Source organism: Equus przewalskii, chromosome 5, assembly GCF_037783145.1.
Source record: "Equus przewalskii isolate Varuska chromosome 5, EquPr2, whole genome shotgun sequence".
NCBI lineage: Eukaryota > Metazoa > Chordata > Mammalia > Perissodactyla > Equidae > Equus > Equus przewalskii.
Genome location: NC_091835.1, coordinates 8654779 through 8678414, shown reverse-complemented (window position 1 = coordinate 8678414; position 23636 = coordinate 8654779). Strand labels below are relative to the sequence as shown.

Below are 23636 nucleotides of genomic sequence, written 5' to 3'. Positions count from 1 at the left end.
GGGGGTGGCGTGGGAAGAGAGGAAAATCCTGTAGGAGGCTGATTATTCCTGATTAGAAACCAAACGGGATATTTCTGCCCCCGAGAGCTGACCCTTTATTTTCCTCTCTCCTCCCTCTTCCCCAGGGCCAAGTCTGGATCAATGGGTTTAACTTGGGCCGCTACTGGACAAAGCGGGGGCCGCAACAGACCCTCTACGTGCCAAGACCCCTGCTGTATCCTAGGGGAGCCCTCAACAAAATCACATTGCTGGAGCTGGAAAATGCGCCGCCCCAGCCCCAAGTCCAGTTCCTGGACAGGCCCATCCTCAACAGCACCTTGCACAGGACATATGTCTATTCCCTCTCAGCTGAGGTACAAAGTGACCCTGAGCCAATGCAGCTAAGTGGGCACTGAGGGAGAGGTAACCCTTGGATCTGGGACACAGACTGGGCAGGATCCCTTGGTGCTGGCTAAAGTGACCACACGGAACCACAGGCCACAGGCCTGAATGTAAGTACAAGGGCAGTTTCCTTGCCAAACTTTATTGTGATTAAAGTTCCAGAGACAGTAGCACCTCCACATACCTCTGTGGCCCTGTCTTTGCCCTGGTTCCTGAATGGCCCTCTCCCTAGTCTTCCAAATACTACTCTCTGGTTTCGAGGGGAGGAAGAAACCTAGGGCCAGTGTGAATGTGCCTGCTCAGGGCCTACAGCTGGCCCCAGACAGAGCTGTAAGAGTTCAGGAAGACGGCTTCCCAGCCTGACGGCGATGATCCTGGAGGCAGCGTGTGGAGCAGAAAGAGAAGTCGAGGTAATGAAAGGGAATGAGGCCTTGGAGGGAGGTCCCACAGCTCCAGCAGCGTCTGAACAAGAGGAAGAAAAATGGCTGGCCAGGTACCCCAGAAACTTTCCAATCCAAGCTCTCCCCACCCCTCCTCCTGCCATTTCTGTTTTCCCTCCAAAGGTTCCCAGAACATCTCAAATCCCCTCAACAAGCCTTCCTGAGTACTGTGTAGGCTCTCATTCTACTTGCCTCAAATGGTCCCTACGACATTACAGTCTACCCGCTCACACCTGCCCCCTCAACATACCGAACACTGACGATTGCAGGGTCAGGGATCTGAGGGCCAGGGGCTCCCAACTGGGCAGCTAGTCGGCGCTCTGCAGCCAGAGCTCTCTGACGGGAAGAGAAGCTGTGTTAAGGTCAAGGCCCCAGTGGTGGAGAGGGTACCCAAGAAGTGACGGCTGCACACTGGGGAAGGGGCAGACCTCTAAGGAAGTCTTGCTGTGGAAGAGAGAGCCTGCAGCCTCACCTTCTCTCGGTCACTGAGGGCGGCAAAGCGCCGCCGCTCTTCTTGCTCCCTCATCTCCTGCTCCCGCTGCTTCCTCTGCTGTTCCTCTCGCTGCCGCCGGGCTGCCTTCTGCTCCCTTTTCCGCATCACCTGCCGTGCCTCCATTTCTGGTGTCAGTGGCCCTGGCACCTGGAGGAGTCCCGGGAAAGTGTAAGGTAAGACCTATACACACTATCCTTAGTAAAACTGTAAGAAAGTAGAAACGATCTAGCCAGGATCTATGATGCCTTCCCACTCTGCTTCTTCCTTTTCCAGCTGACCTGAGCCTTGTTGTAATCATAAGCGTCTGGATTCTTCTCCATGAACCTTCGGAACTCATTACGTGTTGATCTGTCAGCTGCAACTGTATATGGTGGCCGGGCCTGGGAGTCCCTAGGTGCGAAAACCCAAAAAAATGGTTTCAACCTGCCTCCTGCATCTCCCAACATCACCCAACCAGACCAAGGGGAATCCTTTCAAGTAGCCAGTGCCAACATTAGCCTCCAGATCATCCTCTCTCTACCCCACAAGGGATCGGCATGAGGACCCTTACTTACAGCACAGTGGGGTCAGCACCTGCCTCCAGCAGCAAGCGAACCACTGAACCTCTCCCAGCTGCGGCTGCTGCATGCAGGAGGGTGAAGCCACTGGAGCCCAAGGGGGCACTGAGCAGAGACAGAACTCCAGGGTCTACAGGGCTGGCAGCTAGCTGGAGCTTCAGCATTCCAACATCTCCGGCTCGGCAGGCAGCTAGAAGCAAGTCCCAGAGCTCTGGCTGACCACGGGCCTTGACCTCATCCAGGGAAGGCCCCAAAGGGGCTGCATGTGCCTGGGCTGACTGTGAGGCCTCATCTTCTAGAGGTTGCTGGGGAAGAGTCTTAAGTGCCCCAGCCTCCAGGTCTCGGCTTCTCTCCTTCTTGTTCCTTTTTCTCCTCTTCTGCTTAGGTAATACATCAAACTCACGAAGATCCAGGGTCGCCAGTGTCAACTCTACTAGCTCCAACTCTACGTCGAAGCTGTCCTCCCCCTCTGACCCTGAACCTAGGAAAAAATTTGACATGTTAGATTCATCTAATGAATAAGCAGAGGCTGCCCAGATGCTTAAGAATGTACATAAAGAGATAATCCAGATTGTCTTGAAATGAAATTGTTTGTATTTTGTCACCCAAGATAAAACAGCACGTCAAGAGGTGAAGCCACTGGTATCATATGCAGAAATGAGGCTCTCAGCCCAGGCCCAGAAGGAGCTAAGCAGAGACAAGTCTCTGGGCATTCCCCGTGAGCAGCCTCAGGATGGTGCTCAACAGAGGAAAGCAGGGGAGCAGGACAGTCATGCGGGCCAAATGTCTGAAGCCAGGGAAACAGCCCTTAGCCCAAAAGCACAGCATCTAGTAAGACAGGTAAACTATGTGAGACTCACGCTAAGACTTTTCTAAGCACTAGGGATACAGCAATGACCAAAAGAGGTAACAGGAGATTTGGAAAGGTCACTAAACATGTCTCAGTAACTGGTACCCCGTACCCCACATTATTAACAGACCTGTGTGTGTGTGTTGTGTAAGAGCTCATCTAGAAATAGGGAAGTGGGTCAGTTATGAGAGTAGGGAATTTGCCACTGCATTTCCAGGACAGACCCAGATAGAAATTTGACAATTGCCAGATGGTGCTCAAACCTTGTTTGGGAGCGTCCTCATTCTGCCCAGCTGCCTCATTTTCATCACTGGGGACCTTTCTTTCTTCCTCAATAGCCTTCTTCTTCTCTTTCGTTGTCTTCCAGTGTGTCTGAGTTAAGTCCAACCTTACTGTCTCTCGGGGGTCTTCTCCTGCCAGAAAACAAGATGTTTCTCAAGTTTAGCTGAGGAGAAGCCAGTCCAGGTTTCTCTCAATGAAGATGCTATCAGGCTGTAGTCTAAGGGCTAGAAAATTATCTGGATGCACAAGTGACAACCTGAGGCTTGGGCTGGAAGGTACAGGAAGGTCTTGGGAGTCTGAGGATCAGGACCAAACACTCACCATAAACATGCAAGGTGGTCAGCTTATGGAGCACACGCTGTAGCTCTCGGAAGGTGGGTCTGCGGGTAGCGAGGGGGATATCCCAAAGTCGGGGATCCCCCCGTTCCAGGGGTGCCCCATGGCCTCCGAAGAACAAGGACCGGCCAGAGCGAGGGGCACGCAGCAGTACTGTCCCAGCCTCCCCCAGTGCCTTAGCCCAGTCTGGCCCTGCCAGCAGGTCACGAACATCCTAGAGAAGAGAGTAACTCAGCCCTGCATATCTTCAGTTGCTATTAAATCTCCAACCAAAAAATGGCCCAGAGTTCATGTGTAGGGAGAGGTAGAAGATAAGAGGGAGGAAGAATGAGAGAACTAAGACTGCTGAGGATCCATTCCTATTCTACCTTTGTCTACCCAGAAATAATGAAGACTGGAAGGATATAGGAGTCAACCTCCCTACTGGAACATTTCATGAGTTGAGAAAGAAAAAAGTGTGGCTTCGAGAACCACCCAATCTGGCACACCTAACTCACCTTATATAGTGTGGCTTCATTGTAGCGCCTCAGGTTGGCTCCAGCAGAGCGCGAAGCCCCACCCCGGGCATCCCGAAGCCCCTGGGCCGTGCCCCGCTTGGCCCGCACTGTGTAGCGGTGGAAGGTTTTGTGTGTCACCACTTCTCTTCTGTAGACAGCACAGACTCAGTACTGGAAACCAGCTGGTACTCCCAGGCTAACAGGATCCACTCCATCCTCACCCCACGCAGCACCCTCTCACCCTTTGAAAATGGCACCAGCAAAGTGCCCAGCTGCAGCCATGAGCACCACGCAGGATCTAGGACCTCCACTTTGCAGGTTCTGTAGCAGCAGTTCTGGTTCTTCTGGGGGCACCTGGACGACAGAGGAGCAGCACAGATATCATATCTGTGGCATCCACTGAGAGCAAGAAACCAAGTGCCAGTGCTGAGCTTCACATGCGTTCTCTCATTTAATATAACCACTCTGAAGCTCGTCTCCATTTTACAAATAAGGAAATTTGAGGCTCATAGAAGCAGTCAAGATCAAGTGACAGAACCACAATTCAAACCTAGATCGGTCTGTTTCCAAACTTAATTCCATTACTACACTTGATCTTTCCAGGATTCAGGCCAGTTCAATCCAAAACTCCTGTCAGGTGTTTGATACTCATACCCAACAGGAAGGAAGGGAAGGAGTGAAAAATGGACTAGGCTACAGGGAAATCTAGAACGAGTGTATAAAAGGCTGGAGTTCCCCACACAACCTGTGCTATCACTTGCCTGGCGAGGACCTAGGACACAACGATAGGCATAAAGAAACTGTCCCTGGGCATTTTGGAAAAGAATCCGATGCGGGTGGAAGCCTCCGGGTCTGTTAGGCTTCTCAAAGTCAGCCCTCTCTTCCGCTAGTATCTGCAAGTCCTCCTCACTGGCTGAGTCTGAGTCTTCTGATCCTGAGATGCTGGAAAGATCTCCTGAGAACAACATGTGACACACAAGTTTGGTGGCCTATCTTTGACCTCTCCTCAAGTTCCTACACTGGGGCCTTCCTCCACCCCCATGTCCCACTCCCACACAGGTCTCCCACCAGTCATCACCTGTGGAACTCTGCTTTTCAAAGTCCAGGGCAGACAGGAGAGGCTTGTCCTTGAGACGTTGCTTTAGGTTAAACCGATGCCAGTCAAGCTTATAATGTTCCCTCTAGTAGGAGGAAAAGAGGGAGTGGAAATATGCCCAGCCTGGCCTTTTGTGATACCCAAGACCAGTAACAGAACACCAGGAAGAACGACCGGGTAACACTAAGTGCCTTAATCAAAACATGGACCTTTATTAATTACAGACAAATCAAATGCCTACCTCTCCTCAGCCACCATTCTACTTTTGCTTCCACCATTTAGCCCTGCACCTGGTCTTTTACCTGTTCCTGGTGGTTCTGGAAGGTCTGCTCACAGGTTGAACAAAATAATTTCTCTGAAATATCCAGAGGACCCTGGAGTGATTTTTTTTCTGGGCTTCCTCTCTCCTTTGAACCTAAATAAGGGGAGGAGACTGAGAGATCGAAGGGAAGTCGAAATCCACAGTACCAGAATCACACTCAGTGTCTGACACACAAAGCAGAGAATACAAAAGGAAGAGATGGCATGTCTTTGCCTTCAAGGAATTTATAATCTAGCAATCATGAAGAAAATGGCAAGCAGTCACTGTGTACAATAAATATGCTTCTGAAAAGTACATAAAATGAATATAAATCAAACGTATTTAAATTAACCAAAGGGACTGTTTAAAGGAATCCTGTAGAAAATATTTTTTGGTGAAGTTAAAATTATTTTTAACTGCAAAAACCACTTCCCAAATACCAGCTTTTCAGCCTACATTTCCAATCACAGTGTGCAGTTGGTTTTCAAAAAGTACAAAAACAACATAGCCAGAGACAAATTAAAGTTGTACAAAATCAGTAAGAAATTGTTTTATATTCAGCAAGAAGGAATGATTTGATTGGAATCCAGTTAATTTCAGACTTATATCTAGGAATTTTGAAAATATATCTAGGAATTTTGAAGTGCTTTTGCAAGCCCTGGTGTAATGTGACGAGACATAAGCAATGGCAAGAAACTTGTTTGGAGACAATTCAGGGGCCTGTGCTGGGAACAACCCAGAAACTGAATTTAAGATAAATGTTATCCAGTAGAAAGACATGTCAACAAGGGCTCCTAAGCTGGGGAATACCAATAAGAATGTGTTCCCTAGAAGAGCAATAAGCTCCAAAGAGCCCCGTCATGTTCCTCATGGGCCCACACCAAGCCTCCCCGGGTACCTGGACAGGAAGTCCGCAGAGCCTGGGCTAGGGCCTCCCCGGGAGCGTGGCTCACTAGGCTCAGGCCCTGAAGGATCGGAGCATCCATGCTCAGGTCAAACAGGGAGACCGACGCAGGAGGCTGGGCTGCAGCTGGAGCCGGAGACATGGCTGAGCAGAAATTACTTAGAAGCAGCTTCTGGAGCAGAAAGGAGGGAAGAAACAGAGCTCCCAGAAGCGAGGTCCTACTGCCACGTCTCCTGCCTGCCTGACTTGGTCTCCCCCACGCCGCAAGACACCCTGGCACCAGGAGTCTGCTCTGGGTTAATCCGAGATCCCAGCCCGCTTTGTCAAACGTCCAGTTTCGGACCACACAAGAGTGAAATGGGGAGCATCCAGCTTCCTAATCGAGTCCCACAGAGTTTAAATCACTGAGGTTCCCTAAACGACCGCTCCTCGTTACCCGTGCGATGGGCTCCGGCAATGACTATACCGCGTGGACGCGCCTCCGCCTCGGAAGCTGCACCAAAGGTCCCGGGGTGCCGAGCAGCGCTTACGCCTACAGTTCGAAGCCGGGATTTCTGCAACACCACAACAACCTCGTCACTACGGAGCAGCAAAGAGGACAAACGGCGTCGCCGGCACCTGAGCCCCCACCCCACGTAGTGCGTACTATTGGTCCTCTGGCTGTCCAAGACCCGCCTCCAGCCCTTAGTCCCGCCCCCGACGCCAAGAATTGGCCGTCTTGTCTCCACCTCCTCTGCTCATTGGCCAGGCTAGCTGCGGGTGACAGTGACTGGCAGACGCCCGGCCTAGTGCTCGGTCCGGCCGAGCCCAGCGGAGCCGACGGAACCCCTGGAATCAGCGAGGTCACCGTTCCTGAGGGGAGACGCGAGACGAGCTACTGGAATCCCAGGGCCTGGGCCGGGCCTGCCGGGGCTGCCCGCGGAGCCCTAAGTGAGCTCGCAGCTGCTAACGGGGGAAGGGGCGCCGCGGGCGGGGCGGAGGCTCGCCGCCCGAATGTTTTGATAGCGGGGGCGCGCGGGCGGGGGCGCGCGCGGGCGGCGAGGCCGCGCACGAGACTGTCCGCTGTTGGGAGCCGAACCCTTGGCCTGGGGCCGGCCTACCAGAGGGCGCACTGGGCTCGGGTCGTGGCGGCTGGGTGTGGGGACGCAACCCAGCCCACCCGGGGTATTGGCTGTCGGGCTGGCTCCATTCCTCCAACATCCGCAGGCGCCTCTGAGCCCAGGCCCGGCCGGCCCGGGCTCCAGGGGCCCAGGGTCCACAGTGACCCGGTGAGGGGTGAGTTCCCTGAGGGCTTGGTCAGCTCCTTTGGACCCAGGGCTCTCACCAACCCAGGGAATCTCGCCGGGGCCAGGCTGGGATGTACTCCACGGCCCTAGGGTCTGCACTGACTGGGTGAGTGCCACCCAGACCCTGGCTCCAGGGACTTAGGGAACCCACAATTCCCCCAGGATCTGGGTCTACACTGACCCACTAGGGATGTTCCATCCAGGAGCTATGCCTGCCTGCTGGGCCTTTGGTGCTTGGGAAGTAGAGGAAGGGGTTGACCAGAAAGATGCTCTTTAGAAAAGACTCTTGGTTTGGGGTCTGGGGCTTTGTGGACCCTGAAAGGCTTAATTTCTGAGGCTGACATGGGGTAATGGAGAAACAGTCCAGAGGGGCGGCCAGCCCTCAGGCCTGTACTGACTCAGTCTTCACAGGTTCTGTAAGCCACTTCTTGGGATGCTAGAGTTGGATGAGTGGCCCTGTATAATACAACCAGAGGAAGTGGGCATAGCCCTAGGTTGAAAGGGTACCTCTTCCCCACTGCAGCCTCCCTGCCCCATGCTTGGCCTCCTCTTTAGTGGAGGATCAGGGGGGTGGTGGTGGGAGAGTTGGGTTTCTTTCTCTCCCCACTTCCTGCTCTCTGGGGCCTGACACCTTCTCCTCCAGCAGCTGCAGAGCCAGGGCGTCAACGGCTGAAGTGGAGCAGACACTGTCCATGGAGCTGGTAGGGCCACGTGCTTATCTCAAACCTTGGTTTACACAGTGCTTCCAAACTGCTAGTCTTTGGGGAGACCAGGGTTTCTCCCAAACCCTGGAGGGGAGGCGGAGGGCCCCTTCTCTCCATTGAATAGAAGATGAAACAGCACCCCCCTCAAAGGGGCAGAGTCTGGCTTCAGGCCAGCAAGGCCTAAAGGTTCTGGGAATGACTGACCTCATTGGTCAGTGAAGGCCTCCCAAACCCTGAGCTTGCTGCTTTCCTTGGTTACTCCTCCTCCTCTGCCTTTGAGCCAAGCAGACTGGTAGTGAAGACCAAACCCAAGGATTCTTGCTCACTCCTTCAGGCAGGGCAGCTGATGAGCTCTACTGGGGTCTGAACGTGGGTTTCTTCCTCATTCCCGGCAGGTGGACAAGGTGGACAGGGGGCGGTGGTGATGGCGCAGTTTGACACTGAATACCAGCGCCTAGAGGCCTCCTACAGTGATTCGCCCCCGGGGGAGGAGGACCTGTTGGTGCACGTCCCTGAGGGGAGCAAGTGTGAGTCCTTGGACATGACAGCCAGAGCTGGGTCGTGGGGGGGAGTTGGTGGGAGAACACTGAGGAGCAAGGGCTCACATTTCTTAAGGGCCCTGACATCTCTGCTCCTGTGCCCACAGCACCTTGGCACCACATCGAAAACCTTGACCTCTTCTTCTCTCGAATATCCTTCATGTCTCTGTTGGAGCTCTAGATCTTTAGCCCCTCTCTAAGCCAGGCCCCTGATGGGAAGTTGGGGTGGGTTTGACTCTCCCTAGAAGGCGGGTAGAACTCTTCTTGAGCCTGAAAGAGGCTGGGGAAATAATGATCGTTATAAATAATGATGCCCCACATTTACCAAGAGCTATGTACCTTGCACTTTGTGATATTAAGTTATAAGGCGCCTCTCTAAGGGTGATCCTCCTTTCTGATGGGATGCTAATAACTGTAATAACTAATGTCTTCTGACTCGTTCTGTGTCAGCTCTGTGTTAAATACTTTATATGCATTATCTCAGACCTAACATCCTATGGGGCAGGTGCCATTATTCCCAGTATTACCACTGCAGACAAAAGCTGAGAGAGGTTAAGTAACTTGGCCAAAGTCACCCAGCCAGAACATCATAAAGCCAGGACTTAAGCTCAGGTATGTGACATCAAAGTCTGTGCTCTTAACTGCTGTCTCTGCCAGCCACTTTTTCTTAACGATTACACGTTTATAATCTACACCAGAAGAATGGCTTCACTTGTATGCTCATCGGAGAGATCTTTGAGCTCATGTAAGTATGAGAAGGGATAAGTGATATGTTGAAGGAATTCATCTCAGTCTCCTGTCCTTCAGCCCCCTGGTCCTGCCTGCCAGTGCAGCTCAGTCCTAGGCTCAAAATTCTGCAGACATTTATAGTTCAGGGACTGGGTGTGGCACCAAAATTTACAGCCCCCCTTTTTTTCTCTCCCTTATAAGGAAAGGTTTCCAAGTCCTCTCTCTTCCACAAAGAGAACTTAGACTTGATCCTTTCATCAGAGCTCCAAAGGAATGGGCCTGATTCAGTCAGGAGGTCTCAGAGATGCCAGCCACTTACTTGAGAAAAGTCTGTGTTCTGCCTCTGTTGTCCCTTAGGCCTGCTGCTGGGCAAGGATCCTTCTAAGAGGAGGGAGCCATGTGGCCTCGCCAAAGGGGAAGGAGTTGGGAAATCTCCCCTTAGTAAGAAAAGAGTCCAGATCCCAAAGGGCTTCTAACTACCACCTCAAAAGGAAATCAGAGCCTGGGGACCAGAGACCACAATCGCGAGGCCTTTGAGAGAGTGGTGGCAGAGCTTACTCTGAGGGGAGGAAAGCAGGCTGATTCTGTGGCACCTGAGGCTAGTGCAAAAATAGGAGCTGGTTTGGGTCTGAGAAGGTCCCCTAGGGCTGAGCAGTAGAGAGAGCCCACTGGGAGTTCTCCAGCCCCTCCATTTCCCAGAGGCTGCTCCCCAATCTTGTTCTGCTGCTTCCAGACTCTTGTCTTTTCCCGTGTTATTTTACCGGTGCGTCTCTGACTCTCCCCGACTCCCCAGGCAGTTCCTCTTTGTGGTGGCCTTCACCACCTTCCTGGTCAGCTGTGTGGACTACGACATCCTGTTTGCCAACAAGATGGTGAACCACAGTCTTCACCCTACCGAGCCTGTCAAGGTCACTCTGCCAGACGCCTTTTTGCCTGCCCAAGTCTGTAGTGCCAGGTAAGGGCTGCGAGGCAGAGGGCTCCGGGGCCTGTAGTTCTGCTAGCAGGTGGGGAATGCAGTGGAGGGTGAGCACAGACTCAGGCCAAATCCTTCAGGATAGCAACATGTCTGCCGAGACTCCTCAAGGGTCACCCCTCCTCCCTTCCTTATTCCCCATCAGGATTCAGGAAAATGGCTCCCTTATCACCATCCTTGTCATCGCTGCTGTCTTCTGGATCCACCGGCTTATCAAGTTCATCTACAACATTTGCTGCTACTGGGAGATCCACTCCTTCTACCTACATGCTCTGCGTATCCCCATGGTGAGACTGGGGAGCTGGGAGTTAGCACCACGGCCCGAGACATCTTCTGCAGCCTGGGAAGGGCAGGGTGTATTCCTGGGCATCAGGCATCCTCATCCGTCATTGGCAGGTCAGGGAGCATCTGCTTAAAGGCTCCCCTCAGCTCAGTACAGGACCCCTGAGCAGCTAAGGCAGGGCAAGTGGCCGAAGCAACAAGCCCACCTTCTTTACCTTGTCTCTTCCACTCCACAGTCTGCCCTTCCATACTGCACATGGCAGGAAGTGCAGGCCCGGATTGTGCAGACCCAGAAAGAGCACCAGATCTGCATCCACAAGCGCGAGCTGACAGAGCTGGACATCTACCACCGCATCCTCCGTTTCCAGAACTACATGGTGGCGCTGGTTAACAAATCTCTGCTGCCGCTGCGCTTCCGCCTGCCCGGCCTCGGGGAAGCTGTCTTCTTCACCCGGGGCCTCAAGTACAACTTCGAGCTGATCCTCTTCTGGGGACCTGGCTCTCTGTTTCTCAATGAATGGAGCCTCAAGGCTGAGTACAAACGTGGGGGGCAACGGCTAGAGCTGGCCCAGCGCCTCAGCAACCGCATCCTGTGGATTGGCATCGCCAACTTCCTGCTCTGCCCCCTCATCCTCATCTGGCAGATCCTGTATGCCTTCTTCAGCTACGCCGAGGTGCTGAAGCGGGAGCCCGGGGCCCTGGGAGCACGTTGCTGGTCACTCTATGGCCGCTGTTACCTCCGCCACTTCAACGAGCTGGAGCATGAGCTGCAGTCCCGCCTGAACCGTGGCTACAAGCCTGCCTCCAAGTACATGAATTGCTTCCTATCACCTCTGCTGACACTGCTGGCCAAGAATGGCGCCTTCTTCGCTGGCTCCATCCTGGCTGTGCTCATTGCCCTCACCATCTATGACGAAGATGTGTTGGCTGTGGAACATGTCCTCACGACCGTCACGCTCCTGGGGGTCACTGTGACCGTGTGCAGGTGGGCCAGGGCAGCAGGTGGGAGCAAGCAGACTAGCATTCCTGGGAAAGGCTTACATCTCACCATGACCCTGATCCCACTAGATCCTTTATCCCGGACCAGCACATGGTGTTCTGCCCTGAGCAGCTGCTGCGCGTGATCCTCGCTCACATCCACTACATGCCTGACCACTGGCAGGGTAATGCCCACCGCTCGCAGACCCGGGACGAGTTTGCTCAGCTCTTCCAGTACAAGGCAGTGAGTGGAGTTGGAGTTAGGGCCTGCTAGACTGGCTGACAGCTCGGTGGTGAGGGCTGGGATCCCTCCTGCTCTCTTGTGACTGTGGTCCCCTCTCTTTTAGGTGTTCATCTTGGAGGAGTTACTGAGCCCCATTGTCACACCCCTCATCCTCATCTTCTGCCTGCGCCCACGGGCCCTGGAGATTATAGACTTCTTCCGCAATTTCACCGTGGAGGTCGTTGGTGTTGGGGATACTTGCTCCTTTGCTCAGATGGATGTTCGCCAGCATGGGCATCCCCAGGTACTGGGAGAGGAGGGGGGCAGATGGCCAGAGGCGGTGCTGGCACAGTGTCTTTGGGCAGACTGCAAAAAGGCACCCCTTCTGAGCCAACAAAGCACAGAAAGGAAGCCGTGCCTCTGGGCAGCCCTGTACCAGGGTACACACAGCTTGGTAAATGGGAACCTGGGCTGGATTTTAGCCCCAAACACGTACCCTTAGCCAGGCTCCCTTGAGAAAGACACAAACCAAGCAACTAGTCCATCATGTGGCCACCCCAGCGGTTGGCACCAGGGCCCCTGGACAAGACACAACAGTGCATTGTGGTCTCTGTCCTCCAGGGGCAAGACCTCCCCCCTAGGAGAAAAGGTAGAAAAAGGGTTCCTGTGAGAGGACAGCCCTGTTCACGGCAGCCTCCCTTGTGCAGTGGCTGTCCGGTGGGCAGACAGAGGCCTCAGTGTACCAGCAAGCCGAGGATGGGAAGACAGAGTTGTCACTCATGCACTTTGCCATCACCAACCCTGGCTGGCAGCCACCACGTGAGAGCACGGCCTTCCTAGGCTTCCTCAAGGAGCAAGTTCAGCGGGATGGAGCAGCTGCTGGCCTTGCCCAAGGGGGTCTGCTCCCTGAAAATGCCCTCTTTACATCCATCCAGTCTTTACAGTCTGAGTCTGAGGTGTGTTCCTGGGGACTGGGAGATGATGGGCAGACTCCAAGAGCTGGGAGTTGAGGACTGGGCATGGGGTGGAAGGGCCTACCTTGTTGGTTTCCTTCTGTCTGTTCAGTCTGTGCCATTGGGTTCTAACGTGCAGAGCACCGGGGGACCCAGAGGCCTCCCTCCTACCCTGAGAATTCTACCCACCCCTTTCTTTCACAGCCACTGAGCCTTATTGCAAATGTGGTAGCCGGCTCATCCTGCCGGGGTCCCCCACTGCCCAGAGACCTGCAGGGCTCCAGGCACAGGGCTGAAGTTGCCTCTGCCCTGCGCTCCTTCTCCCCTCTGCAACCTGGTCAGGTGCCCACGGGCCGGGCTCCCAGCACCATGACAGGCTCTGGGTGAGTAGTGGTGGTCTAAGATGGGAGGGCACCACAGAAGCCCCCAGCAATTTGTGTGGGTTTCAGAAATGTTGATGACCGCTGTCTGTCTTTGCTGGGAGGGACAGGGTGGATGCCAGGACAGCCAGCTCCGGGAGCAGTGTGTGGGAAGGACAGCTGCAGAGTCTGGTGCTGTCAGAATATGCATCCACCGAGATGAGCCTGCATGCCCTGTATATGCACCAGGTGAGTGGGCAGGAAGGAGGAGGGCAGAGAACCCAGGTGGCAGCTGAAAAATAGAATAGAGGGTTGTAGATGTGAAGAAGCCAGACCTGGGTTCCGGTCCCTTCTCTGCCATTTATCTGCTCTGCTGTGTCCATTCCACATATATCCTCTTACCATCCATTTTAGCCAAGCTCACTCTCATCCTGGGCCTTTACACACTGGTGGCCTTGTGGTTTCCCTGCCAAAAATCCAAGTCTTCGAGAAATCCCTATTGCTCCCTCCTTTCCCATGAGACCCTCGTTGTCCCCTCTGAGTAAAAGCCTTCCTCGCCCACCCTCCTGAAAATTCCTGCTCTATTTTTCTCTATAACATTTAGCACCATCTGACATATTGTATATTTTCCTTATTTATTTGTTTATTGTCTCCCCAACCCAGGACTGGGATTTTTGTCTGTGATGTTTACTGCTATGTCCCCAGCACCTAAAAGAGTGCCTGGCACTTAGATCCATAGCCAGTTTGTTCTTGAATCAAATGACCAGGTAAAATGAGAACTATTACAATCTATGCACAGGCTTGTTCCAGGGGCCTGCTGAGAATTTAACCTGTAAAACATCGTACGTGTGTTACACCTAATAACACAATAGGCGCTCTGGGTCAGTGATTCTAGATGAGGCGGGATAAATAGGAACTGGCCACAACCATGGTGGGGGCAGCTGTTTCAGACAGATATCCTTCTGTCCCCAACTAACGAGTCTTCCACTTCTCAGCTCCACAAGCAGCAGGCCCAGGCTGAACCTGAGCGGCATGTATGGCACCGCCGGGAGAGTGATGAAAGTGGGGAGAGCGCCCCTGAAGAGGCGGGAGAGGGTGCCCGGGCCCCCCAACCTATCCCCCGCTCTGCCAGCTATCCCTGTGCTACACCCCGGCCTGGAGCACCTGAGACCACCGCCCTGCAGGGGGCCTTCCAGAGGCGCTATGGGGGCATTACAGGTATCAAATGGGGGTAGAGGACAACACAGAACCTTCAGGGTAGGGTGATTCTTCCCATGGCCTCTAGGGGAGGAAAGAGGTCAGAGGGACCAGGCCCAAGGAGACTAACCCCGTACCCTGAGCAGCCCCAGAACCCTTGTCCTTATTCCTGTTTGTGTTCATTCTAAGAGTATGTTTACTTGTGTCTCTAGATCCTGGCACAGTGCCCCGGGCTCCCTCTCACTTCTCTCGGCTGCCCCTTGGAGGGTGGGCTGAAGATGGGCAGGCAGCATCAAGGCACCCAGAGCCCGTGCCTGAGGAGGGCTCAGAGGATGAGCTTCCCCCTCAGGTGCACAAGGTAAGTGTTCCAGGACCCAAGAACACCTGCCAGTAGTAACTTCCAGGCTGAAGTCAAAGCTTCTCAAGCGAAGAAAGGCGGGCCTCTCATGCAAAGATACTGCACCCTCCCTTCCAAAATACACTCCCTTTTTCCCTCACCTCCTCTGAAATCCAGGGCTTGATTTTCCCTTCACTCACCTCCCCAAGAATCAAGCTTTCCTTTTTCCTTTATCTCCAGGCTTCTGTTGGGTAAGCAGATAGCTAAAGACTATCTCCACTGCCAGTCCTTTTCTCTCCACAGGTGTAGACAAGGCTCACAAGGGTCCCTATGCCCCAGGATGGAGGTCACTGTTGCCCTGCCATCCCACCTGCCTGCCATGGAGGGCTCCTCTGAGTGTCGCCTGGCTCCACGCGTGTGGTGTTTGTGTGTCCGTGCCTGGCCAAGGGAGGTGCCAACACTGGGCTTGCCACAGCCCCAGGAGAGAAACTGGGGGTCTAAGAATCAGGGCACACAGGACTCTAGCCTCATCCCCAGGACCCCCCTTGGCTCAGAGTGTGGTGCTAGAAACTGGTCCCCAGCCCAGCCCCAATACTGCCACCTTCGCACCCTGCCCTGAAAGTCTCCAGAGGACTGCCCACCACAGAAGCTGCCAAGCAGGGAGACCCTGTGCCAACTGTGGAGTGGGGAGGTTGGCCTGGACCCTCAACCTCTGCAGCCTCCCTCCCCCCACCCTGAACAGATGAGCAGCTCAGGCTGTGGCCCTTACCTCACCCCCCCGGTTCTCTCCCAGTGCTGCAGCCTGCTCACCTCTCTCCTGCTTCCTGCACATCTCTGGCATGTGTGTGCCGCTTGCTCACGTTCTGTTCGCTTGCTCCCCTTCTGTTCAGCTTTTGCTTTGCATTGACGTGGAGGCCCTAGTTCCCAGTTCCCCTCATGCTATCTTTTGACACTAAGAAGGAAAGTTTCTAAATTGCGGGAGCAAGATGGAAATTCTTTGCTGCCCTCTCCAACTTTGGGGATGGGCCCCTGGGAGACTGAGGCCTTCCTGGCCCCCATTGCTGCTTATTGTACCCCCACCACCTGCACATGGGACTGACAGGGCTGGAGTGTGCCCCTGGCTGTCTACCTCCCAGCAAGAGAGCTCTCACCTGCCTCCCGATGTCCCCTAGAGGGGGATGGAGGGGCGACAGGACGGCTTCGCCCTAGGCTTTGGGCTGCCGCATTGCATGCTGGGACCCAGCTCCTCCCCTCCGGGCCCCCTCCCCCAGCTGGGGTCTGCTGCGGGTGAGCGGTGACCTGCGCTGCCGAGCTCACAGCGGAGTCGGGTGGGGACCGTGTACAGCTTGATAGCCCTTAATAAAGAAGGGACTTTGACCTGGTTGCGGCTCGCTGTCTCGCGCGACTAGGATTCTAGGAACGAGCGGAGTAGGGTGCGTGTGACCCCCAGGTGACTGAGACTGGGCCGGGCCCTGGAGTAAAGTGGGCCCATGCCGTCGCTCGGGTATACCCAGCTGGCCGGCTAGCAGACGGGCCGCTTCCGACCCACGGTTCCGTGGAGGTCAAGGTCTCCAGCCGGACGTGCGGTCAGATTTCCCGCCCTGAGCCAGGGACAAGCCGACTCCGCCCTTCTATTTTGCCTTTTCCGCGTGCACCGTTCCCCCCGCCCCCTCGGAGACGTTTGGCCAATGGGGGCCTGTGTAGGGACGGGGGCCGCCCGGCGGGCGGGGCTGCTGCGGAAGAAAGCCGCTCGAGTCGCACGCTCCACATTCCTGGCCACCGGGACTTGGAAGCAGGGTCCCAGGCCGCGACGAGGGGCGGGCGAGCGGAGCCGGCGTGCGTGCCGTGCGTGAGTGCGTGGCGGCGGCGCGTGCGCGGAGAGAGTGGGCAGTGTGGTGGGGTCCACGTGTGTCCCTGCCGCTACCCCTGTCGCCTGGCGCCCCGCCGCTCCATGACCCGAGACGCCCCAGCCTCCACCCCCCGTCCCGAGCGGCCGGTCCCGTTCTCCCGACCCGCAGTCCCCGCAGCCTCGGCCGGCGGCCACGCATTGTCATGGTGACTGTGGGCAACTACTGCGAGGCCGAAGGGCCCGTGGGTCCGGCCTGGGCGGAGGGTGGCTTGAGTCCCTGCTTCTTCTTCACGCTGGTGCCCTCGACGCTGCTGGGCCTCGGGGCTCTGGCCTTGGTGCTGGTCCTTCCCTGCAAGCGTCGGGAGCGGCCCCCTGGCGCCGACGCGCTATCGTGGGGGGCCGGCCCTCTCGTCGCTCCCTATGGGCTGCAGCTGCTCCTGGCCACACTTCAGGTGGCGCTGCCCCTAGCCGGCCTGGTTGGCCGGGTGGGCACTGCCCAGGGGGCCCCACTGCCAGGCTACCTACTGCTGGCTTCCGTACTGGGGACTCTGGCCAGCGCCTGTGGCCTGGGATTGATCGTGGTGGAACGGAGCCAGGCGCGGCAGAAGCTAGCAATGGGCATCTGGATCAAGTTCAGGCACAGCGCGGGTCTCCTGCTCCTCTGGACTGTGGCATTTGCAGCCGAGAACTTGGCCTTGGTGTCTTGGAACAGCCCACAATGGTGGTGGGCAAGGGCAGACTTGGGCCAGCAGGTGAGGGACCTCGTGGGGAAAGGGGAAGCACGGGTCAGAGGGGCTGGGAAAAAGGACGGCATGTCTGATCGTACTGGCTCCGCGCTTTGGGATGCCTCTAAGGAAGGGAAGAAGGGAGAGGCCGGCGCCAGCGGGGAGCCGATAGCCAGCTGGTGGGGCGTGTCTGTGCTGAGTCACTGTGGACTTTTCTTTAAGTCTAGTAGATGCTGGGCCCCTGAGGAGGACCTGGGTGTGTGCCTTACACCAGTTCCCAGCCCTACTGTAAGTACTGTAGTGACAATAGGATTTTGGCCCTCCTTGATCCTCTCTTCACATGTTTCATTGTAGGTTCAGTTTAGCCTGTGGGTACTGCGGTATGTGGTCTCTGGAGGGCTCTTTGTCCTGGGGCTCTGGGCCCCTGGACTTCGTCCTCAGTCCTACACCTTGCGGATCAACGAGGAGGATCAAGATGTAGAGAGGAACCAGGTACACCTCAATCTCTGAACCTTAGGGTCTATCTTAATTTCATTCCATCATCATTTCTTCGCACTATAATAAACTACTTCCTTTCTAAATCTCAGTTTGCACTGTTAGCCTTTCTGACCCCATCAGGCATCACTTGTGGGTCTAAGATACCCGTGAGCTGTAATCCCATACATTTTCCTAGAGGGTCTCTGGCTAGTGCACTTCTTGTTGATTTCTGAGCTCCCCCCGCCCATGCATTTCACCATCCTAGGTGCAGTCAACAGAGGGACCACCACAGTCTACCTGGCGAGACCTTGGCAGGAAGCTCCGCCTACTGAGTTGCTACTTGTGGCCCCGGGGGAGTCCAGCTCTGCAGCTTGTTGTGCTTGTCTGCCTGGGGCTCATGGGGTTGGACCGGGGGCTGAACGTGTTGGTCCCCATCTTCTATAGGGACATAGGTGAGGGGGAAAAGGAAGGCCAGCTCAGCGCTCTGGTCCTTCCTCGGCCCGGTTGGGTGGGGTGGGGGTGGGGGTGAGGGCACGGGTTTGGGGGCTAGCTCACCTAGGGACAGAGTGGGAGCTGGGTAGTCAGAAAGAGGCTGTGGTGGGTGCCTGGGGCAGTTTCTCCTGAAGAGAGTCCTAGGGGCCATATGTGGGCTCTGACTCATTTTCTCCATAGTGAACTTGCTGACTGAGAAGGCACCTTGGAGCTCCCTGGCCTGGACTGTCACCACCTATGTCTTCCTCAAGTTCCTCCAGGGAGGTGGCACCGGTGGTACAGGTTTGAGGGACTCTGCTTTCACCCTGGTTGATATTAGCCCCTCCCCTCCTCCTGGTAGTGCCCTACCCACGGGCATTCCTCCCCCTGCCCCTTTCACATCCTGTGCTGGGCTGATGTCCTTTGGCCCCCGAGCCCTACTGAGGCCTCCTCTGGCTTCCCGCAGGCTTCGTGAGCAACCTGCGCACGTTCCTGTGGATCCGGGTGCAGCAGTTCACATCGCGGCGGCTGCAGCTGCGCCTCTTCTCCCACCTGCACGAACTCTCCCTGCGCTGGCACCTGGGGCGCCGCACAGGGGAGGTGCTGCGGGTTGTGGACCGGGGCACGTCCAGTGTCACAGGGCTGCTCAGGTGCCAAGCCAGAGGACAGGGAGGGTGGGGCTGGAGAAGCAGGGATGGAGGGGCTGTCAGGGACCAGACCCAGCTTGAGGAGCTGTCCCTCCATCTTTGTTTTTTTTAAGTTAGGAGATTAATGTATAAATGCTCATGACAACTCAAATAAAGTAGATGGAGAGCAAATCTCTTCTGAATTCCACTTACTTCTGCAGAGGTTCCCACTCCTTTTAGTGTGTTGAGTTCTGGTTTTTTGCATTTTTACATATATGTTTGCAGACTCAGGACCAACGTGGTATCATGGAGGTTTTTACTAAAACAAATGGTACCATGACATAGGCGTCACTCTCAGAGTTGCTTTATTAACAAAACATTATGGAGACATACTCTCATCCGTGCATGAAGATCTCCCTCATTCATTATAATTGATCTAGAGCATTCTGTAGTTTGGGCATGCTATGGCTTATTTAGCCATCCACCTCTTGCAGGGCATTTAACTTGATTCTAGTCTGTTGCTGTTGGAAACAGAACACTATACTGAAACGCCTAGAGGTAGAGGTGCTGGCTCCACGCCCCTGAACCTTTCTTTGTCACCTGACTTGCCCTCCTAGCTACCTGGTGTTCAACATCATCCCTACGCTGGCCGACATCATCATCGGCATCATCTACTTCAGCATGTTCTTCAACGCCTGGTTTGGCCTCATTGTGTTCCTGTGCATGAGTCTTTACCTCGGTGAGTGCTGCTTGGTGAAACCGTCTGCCTGAACCATCCAGGGACTCCCCTCGGCATGAGCGCTGCCCTGGCTCAGGGGACGCAGCTTTGGGAGGCTGTAGCCCAGTGGATTTGACCAGGCTGTGCTGCTCCTCTACGTGATGGGCGGGGTGGGGGACAGGGCTCCTCCTCTGCCAAGGGAAGCTTAGCTCAACCTGGATGGAGGGCCGGGGAAGGGCGTCCTGGTCACACTGGGCGCCGGCTGTGGATGCAGGTCAAGGAGAAACCTCATTTCTGTCACAAGATGCAGCTTGCCTTCATTTGTTCACCAAAAGCATTTTTACACATCAGGCTTTGCACAGGCTGCAAAGACATCTGGGACACAGAGCTCTCCCTTCGGAATCTGGGTCCCTGGGCTGTAGCCCAGAGTTAGTGTGTGTGTGGCAGAAAGCAGACTTACACTTGCCGTCTCTGCTGTTGGGAGTGACATCATGATGTCTTCTTCTCCCTCCCCCTCCTCCTGTCACTCTCCAGCCCTGACCATCGTGGTCACTGAGTGGAGAACGAAGTTTCGACGAGCTATGAACACACAAGAGAATGCTACCCGGGCACGAGCTGTGGACTCTTTGCTAAACTTCGAGACGGTAACGGAGGCCTCAGTGGCAGTGGTGTGAGGCACGGAGATGTGGAGTTTGCCTGGCACCACCGGGGCTGACGAGGAGCTGGGGGGGGCGAGGTGTGCTGTTTAAAATTGGGCAGGAGAGGTTGGAAATCTGGAGGAAAGAGTCCAGGTGCTGAATGCTGCGGCCACAACAGTGGTTTGATTCATCAGGTGAAGTATTACAACGCACAGAGTTATGAAGTGGACCGCTATCGAGAGGCCATCATCAAATATCAGGTGAGGATGCTGGTTTGAGGCCTACTGAGAGCAATGGCCTGGCGGTGCAGAATTGCCAGGGCCGAGAGGAGTAAAATGGGGGCTGTGAGGTTGAAGGTACCAGTTGGCATGTGTGTGCCATTCCTCCTTCCTGTCTTATTGCCCCAGGGTTTGGAGTGGAAGTCAAGTGCTTCACTGGTTTTACTAAATCAGACCCAGAACCTGGTGATTGGACTTGGGCTCCTCGCTGGCTCCTTGCTTTGTGCATACTTTGTCACTGAGCAGAAGCTACAGGTAAGGGAATTGTGTTGGGGACAGGGAAGAGGGGCCCGGGCCCTTTGTCTAGGCCACCAGGCTCCTGGGCGGGAAGCGGGCAGAGTGACAGCCCGCTTGGTCCTCTTCCTTGGATCTTCACAGGTTGGGGACTTTGTGCTGTTTGGCACCTACATCATCCAGCTGTACGTGCCCCTCAACTGGTTTGGCACCTACTACAGGTAACCTGGCCCCTGGCCCTCACCTGTCCGGGGCGCACCGTTTTTCTCCCAGCTCCTCAGAGGAGCTCCAACCAGCACTCTTCTTGCAGGATGATCCAGACCAACTTCATTGACATGGAGAACATGTTTGACCTGCTGAAAGAGGAGACAGAAGTGAGTGCAGAGGGGAGTGGGGTTTGTAGGGAGCAGGGGCCTGTGTGGTGTTCTTTGTTTCTGGAGAATAACAGCAGCATGCATTGGTGGCACTCTCCCAGGTAAAGGACCTTCCCGGAGCAGAGCCCCTTCACTTTCAGAGGGGCCAGATCGAGTTTGAGAATGTGCACTTCAGCTATACCAGTGGGTGAGCCCCTCCCTTCTGCTTCCCACAGGCCCCATTCCCACTGTCCGTTTACACACTGCCTTCCTGCCCCTCATCCCTGCTTCTCAGCCCACCGCTACCTGGGAGGAGGGCCCGAGTGGGGCAGGGGCAGGGCCTGGTAGTAGCTCTGTTGATGGAAGGGGCACCGGGAGGGCAGCAGGCCCACTGACCGTGCCACTCTTCCTTGCAGGCGGGAGACCCTGCAGGATGTGTCCTTCACTGTGATGCCTGGACAGACACTGGCCCTGGTGAGAGGAGACCCAGCCAGTTAGCCCAGACTCCTCAAGCTTCCCTCATAGCAGGGCCCGTGGTAGCTTGTGACCCACTCTGTGGAGTCAGAGAGCCGTGTCAGGACAAGTCACAGGATAGAATGTGGCAGCCTCCACAAACATTGGTGGCCTCTTGGAGAGAAAGCTTTAAAAGCCAGCGGGCCTGAGACTGTTTTCCCCTCTGTTTCCGATGCAACAGGTGGGCCCATCCGGAGCAGGGAAGAGCACAATTTTGCGCCTGCTGTTTCGCTTCTATGACATCAGTTCTGGCTGCATCCGAATAGACGGGCGGGACATTTCACAAGTAAGGTTGCTTGGGAGAAGACTGTAATTTAGAGGCCTGTGTGTAAAAGAATGGCAAATGCTAGGCATCCAGAGAGAGGAGATGTCACTCCTGCAAAAAGCTGGGGCAGGAGATCTGCTTTTCCAGCACCACGTGACCTACAGAAGTCAAGTCGCCATGACAATGATAGGTATGGTGCCAGACGAGGTATGCAGCAGTCCAGGGAAGCGAGGAGAGCGAGCGTACTTTCTCTTTATAGGTGGGGAAACAGACTCAGAGGCTAAGGGCTTTGCCCACACAGCTAGGATTGGAGGGGGGAGGTGGCAGGATTCTTACCCAGGGCCTCTCATCCCGTGTGATTCCTGCCAGGCCTGGGGGACCTCACAAGCCAGGGCATATGGTCTTTTGGCCCCAGGTGACCCAGGTCTCCCTCCGCTCCCACATTGGAGTCGTGCCCCAGGACACAGTCCTCTTCAATGACACCATCGCCAACAACATCCGCTATGGCCGCATCACAGCTGGAAACGATGAGGTGGAGGCCGCCGCTCAGGCTGCAGGCATCCATGATGCCATTATGGCTTTCCCTGAAGGTGAGTTTCCGCTGCACAGAGTCCCTCCCCTGCCCAGTTTAGTCCTCTTACCCCCTCTGCTCTCTGTGCCATCCCTCCCTTGCCCATCTGGTCACAGAGACCAAGTGTATCACGTGTGACTTGAGGGAGGTGGGCAATGTCCACAGGGTACAATACACAGGTAGGCGAACGGGGACTGAAGCTGAGCGGTGGGGAGAAGCAGCGCGTCGCCATCGCTCGCACCATTCTCAAGGCTCCAGACATCATTCTGCTGGATGAGGTGAGGGCCCTGGGCAACCCTCTCCCCTCCTTCCCCCCCTGCCTGAACCCACGCCATTCCTGCTGAGCACTGTTTTCATTTAGGATAGATACCATGAATCCGTGTTTCAAAAAAACACCTTGCAGTTCTGCAGCTCAGACAAAGTTCCTTGTTATTCCCGAGGCCTCAGCCAGCAGCTTGCGTCCTCCTTCCAGGGGGCGTTTGGGTGGCAGGGGCGGTTTTATCCAGTACCTCTCTGTAGGCGACCTCAGCGCTGGATACGCCTAACGAGAGGGCCATCCAGGCTTCTCTGGCCAAGGTCTGTGCCAACCGCACCACCATCGTCGTGGCACACAGGTACGGACGGGCAGTAGGCAGCGGGGCTCACTTGGGGTGGGGTGGTGGGGAACTGATCTCTGACTTCTCAGGCTCTCAACGGTAGTCAGTGCTGACCAGATCCTCGTGCTCAAGGATGGCTGCATTGTGGAGAGAGGACGGTAAGAGACACAGCAGGAGGACAGAGCAGGCCTCTGAACTGGGGGCCCCAGGAGAAGGCTGTGAATCCCAGGGGGTGCTGAAAGAGTGCCCTCGGCAATCCCCTCTGTCGTCTCTGTGGGCTGGTGGCGAGCACTCTAGGGGTCAAACTGATAGTGGGGACTTACACTTTCCTCCTTGCCCAGGCACGAGGCTCTGCTGTCCCGAGGCGGGGTGTATGCCGAAATGTGGCAGCTGCAGCAGCAGGGACAGGAAGAAGCCTCTGAAGACACCAAGCCCTAGGCTAAGGCATGGTTACAGAAGTGTGGCCACTGCCCTCCCAAAGGGAAACTGCGACGAGAATAAGATGTAGCCCTCTTCCCTGGCATATCTGAGCCTGGTCTTGGGGTATGATGCTCACTATAGTGAGAGAAAGGGACCTTTCAGAAAAGCACTTTTGGGGGAAATAAAAGTATGAACAGTGCTAGGA

General features: G+C 55.3%; 4 protein-coding genes and 1 long non-coding RNA gene across 32 annotated transcripts in view; 3 read left to right on the top strand and 2 right to left on the bottom strand.

Annotated features, from left to right (window-relative positions):
- GLB1L (galactosidase beta 1 like) overlaps nucleotides 1-2458 on the top strand; it is a 12628-nt gene extending 10170 nt beyond the window's left edge. For all 10 annotated transcript variants that reach the window (XM_070618350.1, XM_070618351.1, XM_070618356.1 and 7 more), the window contains 2 exons: nucleotides 126-1487; nucleotides 1588-2458. In XM_070618350.1, the coding sequence (XP_070474451.1) occupies nucleotides 126-395 (270 nt within the window). In that variant the 3' untranslated portion in view covers nucleotides 396-1487; nucleotides 1588-2458. The remainder of the gene's footprint in view (nucleotides 1-125; nucleotides 1488-1587) is intronic.
- ANKZF1 (ankyrin repeat and zinc finger peptidyl tRNA hydrolase 1) lies at nucleotides 491-6744 on the bottom strand. Of its 2 annotated transcripts, none has more exons than XM_008529971.2 (14): nucleotides 6574-6744; nucleotides 6132-6309; nucleotides 5235-5347; nucleotides 4915-5017; nucleotides 4598-4791; nucleotides 4078-4190; nucleotides 3837-3984; nucleotides 3325-3553; nucleotides 2985-3134; nucleotides 1869-2352; nucleotides 1593-1704; nucleotides 1294-1461; nucleotides 1072-1157; nucleotides 491-843 (listed from the first exon to the last, which is right to left on the bottom strand). In XM_008529971.2, exons 2-14 carry the CDS (start codon nucleotides 6277-6279, stop codon nucleotides 720-722), a joined length of 2172 nt encoding a protein of 723 aa, XP_008528193.1. In that variant the 5' UTR covers nucleotides 6280-6309; nucleotides 6574-6744; the 3' UTR covers nucleotides 491-719. The 2 variants fall into 2 exon arrangements, with proteins under 2 accessions (XP_008528193.1, XP_070474459.1); XM_070618358.1 differs by having other exon boundaries at nucleotides 6604-6710.
- Nucleotides 6716-16074, top strand: ATG9A (autophagy related 9A). Of its 18 annotated transcripts, none has more exons than XM_008529958.2 (16): nucleotides 6716-7067; nucleotides 8067-8124; nucleotides 8523-8654; nucleotides 8774-8817; nucleotides 9347-9411; nucleotides 10189-10350; nucleotides 10514-10655; nucleotides 10887-11635; nucleotides 11719-11872; nucleotides 11976-12155; nucleotides 12559-12807; nucleotides 13009-13187; nucleotides 13295-13412; nucleotides 14159-14381; nucleotides 14573-14718; nucleotides 15001-16074. In XM_008529958.2, the coding sequence occupies exons 3-16, from the start codon at nucleotides 8552-8554 to the stop codon at nucleotides 15004-15006; spliced, it is 2520 nt and encodes an 839-aa protein (XP_008528180.2). In that variant the 5' UTR covers nucleotides 6716-7067; nucleotides 8067-8124; nucleotides 8523-8551; the 3' UTR covers nucleotides 15007-16074. The 18 variants fall into 18 exon arrangements, with proteins under 18 accessions (XP_008528180.2, XP_008528181.2, XP_070474441.1 ...); XM_008529959.2 differs by having other exon boundaries at nucleotides 6873-7067; nucleotides 8070-8124; XM_070618337.1 differs by having other exon boundaries at nucleotides 6945-7529; nucleotides 8070-8124.
- Nucleotides 15971-23636, top strand: ABCB6 (ATP binding cassette subfamily B member 6 (LAN blood group)). Its single transcript, XM_008529957.2, has 19 exons — nucleotides 15971-17298; nucleotides 17626-17763; nucleotides 18014-18200; nucleotides 18421-18522; nucleotides 18686-18869; nucleotides 19463-19584; nucleotides 20098-20207; nucleotides 20396-20461; nucleotides 20609-20734; nucleotides 20858-20934; nucleotides 21024-21087; nucleotides 21189-21274; nucleotides 21483-21540; nucleotides 21761-21865; nucleotides 22260-22434; nucleotides 22581-22693; nucleotides 22935-23029; nucleotides 23101-23169; nucleotides 23353-23636. Exons 1-19 carry the CDS (start codon nucleotides 16750-16752, stop codon nucleotides 23447-23449), a joined length of 2523 nt encoding a protein of 840 aa, XP_008528179.1. The 5' UTR covers nucleotides 15971-16749; the 3' UTR covers nucleotides 23450-23636.
- On the bottom strand, nucleotides 19194-22317 carry LOC139083236 (uncharacterized). The gene is made up of 2 exons (XR_011539789.1): nucleotides 22181-22317; nucleotides 19194-21901 (listed from the first exon to the last, which is right to left on the bottom strand). It is a non-coding gene; the product is annotated as an uncharacterized lncRNA (long non-coding RNA).